The 12,128-nt window shown below is 42.4% G+C and overlaps 1 protein-coding gene across 3 annotated transcripts in view; it reads left to right on the top strand.

Annotated features, from left to right (window-relative positions):
- The first annotated feature begins 2,138 nt into the window (after positions 1-2,138).
- rapgef6 (Rap guanine nucleotide exchange factor (GEF) 6) overlaps positions 2,139-12,128 on the top strand; it is a 140,546-nt gene continuing 130,556 nt past the window's right edge. For all 3 annotated transcript variants that reach the window (XM_083986273.1, XM_083986274.1, XM_083986272.1), the window contains exon 1: positions 2,139-2,285. In XM_083986273.1, the coding sequence (XP_083842399.1) occupies positions 2,211-2,285 (75 nt within the window). In that variant the 5' untranslated portion in view covers positions 2,139-2,210. The remainder of the gene's footprint in view (positions 2,286-12,128) is intronic.

The raw sequence follows: 12,128 nt of genomic DNA, 5'->3' as shown, positions 1-12,128 counted from the left end.
TTGCACTACAATGACCTGATTATTCCGCACTTTGAGCAGCGGTCGTGAAGTGTCACCAAGTCAGAGGGCGGATCTGTGATGCGTTTAATGACTCCTCTGGAAGCTCGTAATCTTGAGCTCCAAAACCAGTAAACTAGCAACACAATAAAATAAATAGTAAAATACAATAAAACAAGCGAGACTCAATCCCTTTGAATGAAATTAACAACTGATTTATTTATTTTTACTTTTTAAAACCTGTAAGGAGACCTGAACGGGGTATTTCAGATGTGTATGTCAGTTTTTCTCGCTAATGTAGACCTATCTATCTACAAATATTATAAAAACTTTGACAGAATTACAGCATTATATTCAATTCAGTTTTGCATTAATATGTGTTTTTTTTATATATCTTAACCATAAACTGACCCAAGCATTGACCCTGACTGTTTTATGATGTTTAATAATCTAACCTCAAAATGACACTGACCCACTTATCTCCTCTCCCTTTCCCTAGACTAGTTTATTGTTTTGTTTTTTCCCAATGAACTTTATTGAAAAGGCATTGACCAATCAAATGTACAGAGAACATCAGACAGGTGCTCCATATAATACCACATTAATCAGAGAAAAATAATACTCAATATATCATTCTTATGAATATGAGCGGTATTAATAATATTAAAAACTAAAAACTAAAATTTAAAGCAGAAGTAAGCGATCCGGTCGTTTTGGCTATAACTTCTTGTCATCCGATGGAGTTAGCAGTCCCCGCCCTCGTCCCTACGTCACCACATTCACGCGCATCCCTTGGCTGCACACACAGAGAGGACCGCCCCTTTATGCCGTTCGTTCTCTCTCCTCATTGGATAAAGGTTGTAGGATACAAGGAAAGTTTTCTCCTTGTCTTACAGCAGAGCAGAGTGACTGACAGACAGACCCGTGTTTCAGGCCAAACACTTGATTGCTGTCGGAAGATATAACTATTTCAGACTTATATTAACACAAATATTCCGCTTACTTCTGCTTTAAGTAAATAAAAAATAAATAAAATGACAAGGGGAATAATAAGACGAAAGGGAAACAGAATAGATTCTCATATGATGCATTGTTTTGTATCAATAGGCTCAGTGTTAAGGTTTTCATATACTCCTTAAAATCACATTAAAAAAGACTTCTGAAGTTGGGTGTGATTTTTTTGGGAAGAGCCACAGTTTCATGTTTACAAATACTGTATAGCAAAGTAGGTTGGTCTTCCCTGTCAGAAAGACGCAACAATCACTGGCATCTCTTCATCTTTAAAGCCATTACTGAAAAACTCCCACCATACATTACAATACTGTTAGATTTAAATCAAAGTTCATATTCAACTCGCTCCAATGACTGGCTTACTTTTAAAGTCCCCCGGGTACAAACTGAACTTGGTAAATCTGCATTTTGCTATGATGCCCCTGCCCCCTGGAACGACCTTCAACTCACACTTAAAATTGATGCCCCTCCATCCTATCAACATTATAAAAATATCATCTCAAACCTCTTTACCACAGTCTGTAACTGTTTTTAAATTTTGTAATGAATCAGCTGTATTTAACTTTTGTAACTGTGTTTTATCGTATGCTGTGCATTGTGTTTAGCTTTGAATGTTGCTGTGATCTCGACGACATTGCAAATGAGGGTAAAACCTCAATGTCCTTTCGAGAATAAATAAAGGTTTGAAATAGCCACCACCACCACCACTTCTTGTGACGTTCACCATGTGACACTCGTCTTTCCGACAGGCCCTTGAACGCAGCAGCGCCTCGGAGCAGACAGATGTCGTCAACTCTCCGCTCTCACTGAGCTCAGGAGGAGGAGGAGGAGGGATCATCGAAATCTGAACTCCTGCTCTGCTCTCAGAGTCGCTACCGACCCGAGCCGAGTTTGGAGGCTAGTTTTTTGGGGGCTTTTGAAACCAAAGATGTTCAAACTCCGCGACAGGAGCTCTTGTAGATTTAACTTTATGTCACTTTCTTAAGTAGTTGAAGAAAAGAAGAAACAAGACGAAGAAGCTCCAGGGCCGGTGCGTTCACTGAACTCCATCCATGCTCGGTCCACGGGGATGTGTTTTAGTCCGGCTACAGAGCAGCTAAAAAAAGGAGACGAGAGAGGTTTTTTTTTTTTTTACAAAGAAAAGAAGCAAAACAAAGAGGGAAGTTATACACAAAAGTTGGATTTGAGCCGCCGCCGAAGTTATGAAAATGACCGGAGCCATGGAAACTTCCTTCAAACTGGCTTTGAAGAAACCGCCCTCGCTGCGGACGGCAGAGGTAAACAAAACCAACGTTTCTTTAATGACTAGCATCGCTGTGCTAATGTTAGCCTCGGTGCTTTAGCTTCTGGAAAAAAAAGAGTTAATGAATCAAGACTTTTCCCCCCTCACTCCAGACACTGACTAAACAGTGACAGACTTTAATGACACATGGAGTCAGAAAAGAAAAGTTAGGTTGAATCATGTAAAAGTGAAAATCTGTGAGGTGGTGGAGGAGGGTTTAGTTTTAAATAATGATGGCCCCCAACTTTATTCACAGATGTTGTAATCCTTGAAGAGGAAAGAAAGGAAACCAGAGCAAAAACATTTGCATAATCTATAAATATACAGCATGAGGTTGTGAGGTTTTTTTTTTTTTTGGAGGGCACAGTTTGGGAAACCCCTCAGATTGCAGCATTGCATTGCATTGTGGGTCAGCAAATACAAATACAAACACAAACACAGGCTTAACTTAACTTGACTTAACAAAAACACAATGTCACAGCTTCCCATCAAAAAGGGACGTAGTTAAACCCAAAGCCCAGGAGACAGTTTGTGTAAACTGTAGTTTTAGATTTAATCACTGCTGCTGCTGTCACATCGCTCCTCCACCTCCTCCTCCTCCTCTTCCTCCTCCTCCTCCTCCTCCTGCATGAAGCTGTGGAAACACAGCTGGCTTGTCACTGCTTTAGTTACGCTCCCTGTCCCAAAAATAGCTCACACCATCCTCCCTCCCTCCCTCCCTTTCTCCCTCCCTCCCATCCATCCATGTTCTGCTGCTGCTGCTGCTGCTGGTAACAGTTTTGAAGCGTGAGCACTTTTTTCAGAGTACACATACACACACACACACAAAAAAATGTTTAAAAAAAAAGAAGGGAAAACCCAACTCGGCTTCGGCTTTTCAGCTTTTTCATGGCGCTCCTGAATGAATGGGCCCCTTTTTATGGCGCTGATCCTCTGTTTGTTTGTGGCTGTGTGGCAGGTAGAAAGCCTCTTTCACACCTTCATAGTGGAGTTGTTGTGTGCACATGAATGAAACTATATAAACTGCATTAGGTCCACACATATATATGACACACACTCACAGCAGAGATGTGATAGTTCAGCAGCAGATTGTCCACCTGGATCCAGTGGAAAACAGCTCAGTCTGTGCTGCTGACTGACGCCCTCTCTCTCTTGCTCTTTCTCTCTCTTTCTCTCTTTCTCCGTCCACTCCCTGTTTCTTCCTAAATTTAAAACATTAGCTGCACCGACGGAGCAGAGGTGAAATGTTTTCCAGTCAAGTTATTCATGATTCATGAAGACATAGACACAGAAGCAGTGGTAATGTGCCTCTCCCTCCCTCCCTCTCCCTCCCTCAGCATTAGCCGTCTTGACCATCAAGGCTCCAGTTATTAAACCTCTCCCCACTCATGACATCACAACCCTCACTCTCACACACACAGACACACACACACACACACACTAAAACGCTGAGGAGTTGCTCAATAAATCCCCAAAGAATGGACTCATCATATTATCTCTGTGTGATGAAATAGAAAATTTCCCTCGCTCCCTAAATCCTGTAAGATAAATGTGAGTCTGCTGATGATGATGATGATGATAATGTGTTTTAATAGCTGGAAATCTCTGTTAATAACCAGGTGTGAGCTGCTGTATGTGTGTGCATATGTGTGTGTGTGGATCATAGGTGCAGCTGTCGACTTGTTTCTACCTTTTCCCACCTTTTGGTCGGTCTCTCTCTCCGTGTTCCTCTGACACACCACCACCAACTATTTTCCAATAGGTCTGGACCTGTCGCTGAGAGCAGACGTGTGGCCTGCAGACACAGATTTCACATCTAACTTCTCAGTTCAGGTCGTTTCTTTTCGTTTTTTTTTTTAGAGACGAACCTGCTATGAGGAAGGAAATGTCACAGAGCGAGAGTTCGCTTCTCAAAACAAAACGTAGATTTTGAGAAGTCGACCTGTGAGAGTGAGCATCATGTTGATGCTGTGTGGGTATTTATTTTTAAAAAAGCACAGCGCTTGTATTTTCATCACGTCGACGAGGAGCTGGTGTAGGGTGTTAAACCACAAGGACAAGAGGTTAAGCCAAGTTGTGTGTCTGCTGTTTATTTGCAAAAACAACCTGGACTGAGCTTTATTAACTTTATAAATTGAGGGTTTTAACAGAAAGTCAAAGTGTGCATGTGTCAGGCTGCAGGTAGAGCTGCTAAAGTTCATTTATCACTGCTGCTATTGTTGTTTTCTCATAGTTATATTGTCTATCATATTTAAATGTTGTGTTTATGGTTTTTTGGGGGTTTATTTTGGTTGTTGTGCTTGTGGCTTGGCTGCAGCTGTAATGTTTCAGGTCGGCACAGTTCTCTAAATGCAGGTGGAAATGGAAAAGTAAAAATTGTGTGTGTGTTCGCTTCGTGGTGGAAATTTCTCACAACGCAACTGAACCATGGGAAATGGGTATTTTGACATTTTTCGGTTCTTGTTGTTTTACAGGTGCTGGTACAGCTACGTCGACCACTCCAGAGTGTTCACAGCAATCATTATTGTCTTTGGGAAAACAAACATCTATATATAGGGAAGTAATAAGAGTCTTTATTATGGTTGTAGAGGAAACAGTTGATCAGTTGTTGAATCGTCATTTTCAAACAAAAACATCAAACACAGAAAATACAGAAGTGCTTTTTTTTTCCATTTTCCTATAAATGGCTCCATTACTATTCAGGAAGTCGGAGGCAGCGAAGACGCTGGTCCAGTCAGGTGTCCTCTTGTCTCCACAGTCGTCTTCTTCTGGCTAAATTTAAAAGATGGAAAACTTTCTGCCAGTCTGGTGACACATCTGTCTCCTGTGCAGATGTTTGGCTCGGTGGGTAAAACTCTCCCACCGCAGGGTTTATGCAGCGTCAACCTTTTTCACCGTTTCCTGGGGTTTCTTTTTTCTTTTCTTTTCTTTTTTTTCCGTGTGGCTCTTCTTCTTCCTCTGCGCCCACCTTCCTCCGTACCATCCATCCAGAGTAGACACTGTTACCGGTGGCAACAGGCAGGCAGCAAATCACGTCGGGTGATTTATGGCGTTTATTTAGTTTTTTGGCGGCAGCTGGTACGAAATCGGACATTTATGGGAATTCCGACGGTGGTGAAGCCACAGGCGCTCGCTCAGGAAGGAGCAAGTGAAGGAGGAAACGCAAAACTTCAGTGGTGACTTGATGCTTTTCTCTGAGCTAGCTGGAGCACGTTGAGTGCATCTCTCAGCAGATTCACCAGGAGAAGGTTTTCTGCTGGATGGACTGAAGGTTAATATAACTGTCGGTGTCGGTGTTGTTGTATCTTGTTGCCTTGGTTCCCTCTGCAGACAGTCGGTGTGTTGGGTTTCCTCTCTGCAGCGGCTCCTGGTCGTTCCTGACGATGTTTACAATTACATGCACAGCAGCTCTGACATTAACCTGGATAAGTATAAGTCATGTAAACAGCAGGTTCTGATCACCTCAGTCAGAATAAGTTCACATCTGGAGTGATCAATACTAGTCAATTAAAGAGATACTTCACTCAAAATCAATAATTCACCAATTTTCTACTCACCGTCATGCCAAGGAAGGGTTTGGAGAACTTTCTGAGTCATCAAAACACTTTTGGAGTTTGGATTTTCATATAATGGCGGCAGATTGTGTTCACATGTGGATTGTCCAAAACACACATGAAACATCCAAATACCTCCATACTGCTCGTCCGTACTGATCCATGTGTCCTGAAGCCGCCACATGAAAAAGTTGTTCAGAAAAAAATAATTTGATCTCTGTTTTTAGCCTTGTTGTAGCAGTAGCTCCCAGTGGCTCTGTTGATGTGAGATTTGATGCGAGATGTTGGTTCAGCGTTGTAAACCATTGGATGTCTGATGTAAACACGGAAGAACATCTCGCAGCAAATCTTGCGCAGCCACTGGGAGCTACTGCTACAACAAGGATAAAAACAGGGATCACATTAATTTTTTCTGAACAACTTTTTCATGTGGCGGCTTCAGGACACTTGGGTCAGTACAGACGAGCAGTATGGAGGTATCTGGATGTTTCATAGTGTGTGTTTTGGACGATTCAAAAGTGAACTATATCCGCCGTCAATATATGAATATCCGTTGCCAGCCGGACCCCCCCTGGAACTCCAAAAGTGCTTTGATAACTCCAAGAAAATAGGTGAATTATCAATTTTGGGTGAAGTTTCCCTTTAAGATAATACTCCACATGTTTACTCCTTAACTGCAGTAAATATTCCCACTGGAGTTTTCCGGCATGTCCCAGCAGTCGTCATCTTGGCGACGTGCGTCCTCATGTGGAAACGTATAGAAACATGGCTGCTTGAAAGAGAGGAGGTGTCGTTTTTGCGGATAGGGAGAAAACATTAGCTGTTATTATATTAAAACCCTAAACTCTTCATATAATGATGTCAGATATCACATAAAATGTCGATTAACTGGTAAACCTGAATATTCCTGTAGCTGCTGCACCTTTATTCAGAAATGGACTATAATAAGGTTTATTTATGATTAATGTGACACAAGTTTCTCCTTTTTTTTCATTTTTTTTTATTTTTATCATTTTACATCCTTCATGTGTTCATGATGTTACAGTCACTCATTCACACCTACATCAGGGATCTTATAGAGTCTAATGCAGCTTTACTTTACCTTTCCTTCTCAGTCCTGTTCCTCTTTTCAGAAAGAGAGAAGTCAGACCGTGAAAATAAAACTTCTCTGAGGTTTGGATGTGAAACCGAAGCCGTGAGGTTTTTCACTCTGGTATTTACTGTGAAGAAGAAGAAGAAGAAGAAGAAGAAGAAGAAGACGTAGATGTAGGTCACAGAGGACAAGCTGTGTGTGTGTGTGTGTACCTGAATGCATGTGTGTGAAACCTCCTCCTCCTCCTTCCTTCAGCGCTGCTTCACCTGTCTCCATTGTGGCCCTGTGCATCATTGTGTTGCTGCCATAGTAACTTTAGATACCTCCTTTACACAGGTACTGTATGTGTGTATAGGTGTGACAGCAGTGATTAGGGAGCAGGTGTTTCCAGCTGTGGCATCTGATACGATCGCCTGTGTGATTCCGTTCCGGGATATCATCATCATCCTCCTGATATTCATCTACTGTAGTTCAGACTGCAAATGCAATTTGATATCATATGGAAAGATAGCCTATTGATTCATTAATCTGCATATTATTCTGTCGGTTAATTGATTGGAATCGATTAGAAACCACAAATCTGAAGCAGTGTGCTGTGAACAGCGGCTGCACTGATGTGAGGATCCTAAAATGCTTTGGCACAGATAGAAATCAAAGTGTTCAAATCAAATGATGTGTAATTTGTCGCGGCTGAGTGAAGGTTGTGTCAGACCTGAGCAGAACTGAACACGTCCGAACGCCGACGCGTCAGTTTATTGTTTCAGCTCCAGGTGGAGTGGAGTGGAGACTTTCCCTCAGCGTCCTGGGAGGAAGAAGTGATGATTTAAGAGGAGAACAGAGATGTTTTATCTCTAGACTCATGTCCAATTATGAAGTTTTCATGTGAATTTCTCCCAAAAAGTGTGGAAAATTTGACTTTATGGTTCATAGCAGGAAGATATTCACTAAGAGTTGATCTGAACTTCAGGAAACAGAGGAGTATCTCTGCACTTCTTGAAAATGACATTAAGTGTTGACAGTCCAAGGTTGACTTTGTTATATCCAGTCTAATGTCATGATCAGTATTTGACATTTTACCAATATATATATATAGCCTATATTCACACGTGACTTCATAGAAGCTGCAGCTCTTATCGGCAGGTAAAGGTGATGTATGTTGTTGTGATATTGCAGCTGCTGTTGACCCACTTGTCCTTGTGTAAACACTTCTCCACTCTGACTCTGACTGAAGGTCTTTTTGAGCAAACACTAGTATTCACACACACACATGCACACACAACCAGCATGAAAACCAGTTAGACACCAGTGTCATCTTAACACTGGCCTGAGGGCTCGTCTTCAAAGTCCAGCTGAACGTCTCTTATGTGACTCTTTACACTCGGAGCAGTGGATGAATGTATATGACTTTAAGTTAATTTAACCTTTTCTCTTTTTTTTCAAGTTAAAGGACAGAAATCTCACAATACATTATATAACTTTAGTGATTTTACTGTTAAAATCTTAGTAAATCCCACTTTGTGAGTCATTTTCAGTTGGTCTATGTAGATTTTTGTTGAGGTAAATCAGATTTACTGTATATATTGTTGTGTCATAGTTAATGGTTCACAGCTGGGTCATGCTGTAGATGTGTTTTCTAGATTATCTCCTCAGGTGGGGAAGTATTTCACACACAACAGATGTTGTTTTATTAGACACTAATTATTATTATGAGTCCGTCCTAAATTTAAGTGTACAATTTTTTTAAATTTTTTTCTCCGGTCCAGAGAGTTTCTCACGTCTGGACGCTGTTGTTTCTTTGTCACTTTCTCACCTTGTTGAGAAACTGTGGCCCCGACAGCTGCTGATGTGAAACTGATATGGTGACACTTCCTGTCACAGTGGCATTACCTTCAACCACATTAGCCAGCTGATAACTGATGTCTGAGACAAACAAGCCCTGAGAGCGGTGGGAAAATGAAACACAAAGAGCAGAATGAGAGCGAGACTTTAAGAAAACACAGGGTTTTATTATTTTTTTCAATGTTTGAATTAGAGTTGTAAAAGAAGTGATAGGAGACAGAAACAGGTTTTACAGAGCTGTCATGGTTTAGAAAGATCTGTGAAGGAGAGGAGGCTATCGTCTGAGCGAAGGAAGATGGACAGATGAGGGAAAGTGTGAGAGAGATACTGACAGGTAATCAGACAAGATGCCAGAGGAGGAGGAGGAGGAGGAGGAGGAGGAGGAGGAGGAAGGTGAGATGAGATGGATGTTTAAACTAAGAAAGCTGGACAGTCAGCAGAGATGGAGAAAGAGGGATGAGAGAGGTTGTTGCAAACTTCAAATGAAACTTGAGAGAGTTGGCAGCAGGCAGAAGAGATCGGATGGATTTTTTTATGAGGTGAAACATGTTATAGAGTGAGAGAGAGAGAGAGAGAGAGAGAGAGGGAGAGAGATAGATACTACCAGAGTGGAGAGGAGTAATTGACAGAGTGACAGTCGAGCCGAGCTGTTGGACTCGACACACACAGATGAGTCATTGTCACATGAAGTGGAAATTTACAGGACACAGTTTGTTTGTTTGTTTGTTTATTTGTGGGTGAAAAGAAAAGGGCTTGTTCATAAAAAAAAGAAAGAAAAAAAAATCAGAGTGATGTGATTAGAAAGGTTCAAGCACGACTGACAGAGACAGAGTGAGTTTAGATGTAAAAGATGAAATATGACCCAGGAAGTTCAGTCGTCATCCTCCATGAATCTTCACCACACAGTAATGGATGCAGCAGAGAGAGGATATGCAGGGCCTACATTACCCACAATGCTCATGTGGCATCACCTGAGTCAGACCTCACACAGCTCCCTCTCTCTCTCTCTCTCTCTCTCTCTCCCTCTCTCTCTCTCTCTCTCTCTGCACAGACTCTATAGTAAACCCCAGTAGAGCTGCAACAATTAATCGATTAATCAAACAAAAATCGATTATTAAATTAATCGTCAACTATTTTGAGTAGTTTTTTAAGAAAAAAAGTCCAGATTCTCTGATTTCAGCTTCTTTAATGTTGAATATTTCTGGTTTCTTTGTTCCTTCATGACGATAAACTGAGTCTCTCTTTGATTTGTGGACAAAACAAGACATTTGAGGACGTCACCTTGTTGTTTTAGAAACACTGATTGACATTTTTTAACATTTTATTGACCAAACAACTAATCGATTAATCGTTTAAATAATTAATCGTTAGTTCCAGTGAACACACTTTGATGTGTGACTGTTTGATTCTGGAAACATCGCCTGGCCCTCTGTCGGCTGGAGAACAGGACGGACGCTGCTCTTGTTCAGGATCAATCTAGCAGACAGAAACGTGGGGCTGCCAGGCTCATGTTTGTTTGTCAGATTCATTGTGCTGCTTTTGTTTTGTTTTGTGGCTCAAGTTGAATCAGGTCCAACATGTTTTTTTTTTCTAAGCCGGAGCCGCTCTGTGCCAAAACAAAGCAAACGCAGAGTGACAGGAGTGTGTGATGTGGTCTGTGATGCAGTGCTGACGACGGTCCTTTTTATTTTAAAGGAGACATATTATGCCCCTTTTCCACAAATTAAAATAGTTTCCAGGTGTCTTAATGACATCTCTGTGACATGCTTTGGTCAAAATAGCCCAAGGATCAAACATCACAGCTCTTTTCATCCTCTCAAAACAGCCCTGTTCAGAACGGCTGGTTTCAGTGCCTGTCCCTTTAAATGCATATGAACCACTGCTTGCCCCGCCCCTTCTACTGGTCCCAGGTAGGGGTGGTATTATGCAAATTTGAAAACTAGTTACATCATTGTCAGACAACTGAGGGAACAGCTTGTAAAACCACATGGATTTTAACCTATAGGGAGCCTGCACATTACAGATTGTTTTAGTCAAATCTCACATTTGGGGGCCAGAAGGCAAGACAAACACCTATATATGTTAAAGAGCCTTCAAAAAGTGAGTTAAAGCTCACCCCGGTCAAGTTTCAGTAAATCCAGCATGACGTAAATGCAGCACAACCTCACACACACACACACACGCACCTACTGTACACACTCCTACTCTCACACGCCTGCCAGTAACAACATCAACAAATGTGAATGTGCCAACAAAGTGCAGGGTTGAGAGAAAGTCTGAAGTCAAAGAGGCGACAGAGGAGGCTGTGTGTGTGTGTGTGTGTGTGTGTGTGTGTGTGTGTGTGTGTGTGTGTGACACAGACTAGAGACAGGACAGTGTGTTTATATGTGTGTTTGTGTTGAAATGGGTGAGTAAACACAGCCTTCCTCTGACCCGGGGGCCACTCAAAGCTCTCCTTGTGGGGCCGATGGAGGGCCCCCTCCCTCCTGAGCGGGGCTGAAGGGCCCGTGGAGCGACGGGCAGGCAGACGAGACGCTGAGAAGAAGCTGCAGTGACTCAAACGCCTCGCTGAGCGGAGCGGAGCTGAGCGGAGCGGAGTCAGAGTCTCTGCTGCTCGGTGGTTTGTGGTCGTCGGTCTCAGAGGTCGGCCGCCTGGAGGAGCCTGAGAAACAGCACAGGGGAAGGCAAGACGGGGCTATTTTAAAATGCACCGTAAGCCATGAAATAGAGAAGTTGGTGCCTCTGTGATTCAATGGCACATTAAAGGTTGAGTCTCGAGTTTTTTGCCCAAAAATAAACACTAGACAAATTAAATCCATCTTAATCATCACCTATGGGCTTCTAATCCTGTGTGGTGGTGGCTAACCCTAGCCCCCCCCCCCCCCGCCTGTATTTTGGTCTTTTGCTTTGTTTTGTTGTGCACGAGGATGTTTCTGGGTGGAGAGCGAGAGAGTCGGAGTTTTCTCTCCACCCAATGACGCGCAGCATATAGTAGGAGGGCTCAGGGCTGCTAGCCGCACTAGCTGTCCTCGATGCAATATTTTTTTCCCAGGATGGTAGGGGAAGGTCACGCCTTCTCTGCCTCCGATTGGCTGGATGAATTCTACTCCGATTGACGTCATCTCACAACAGTACTGTAGTAAACTAAAATACACACAACTGAATGTTCAAATGTAATCAGACGCCATGGCGTAGCGGTTTGCGTTCTCGCCTGCGGTGTGGTGAATCCGAGTTCGATCCCCGCTGGTTTCACATTCCGAAAAATTTAGTTTTTAAATTTATATTCCAAGTTTACATTTTGAGTTTGAGAGAAGTGTAATTGTGCCATTGGTTAGGTTTAGGCAATGAAGAA

Source organism: Trachurus trachurus (assembly GCF_905171665.1).
Source record: "Trachurus trachurus genome assembly, chromosome: 14".
Lineage (NCBI taxonomy): Eukaryota > Metazoa > Chordata > Actinopteri > Carangiformes > Carangidae > Trachurus > Trachurus trachurus.
Note: the sequence above shows the minus strand (reverse complement) of the source record. Positions and strands in the feature narration are given on the sequence as shown.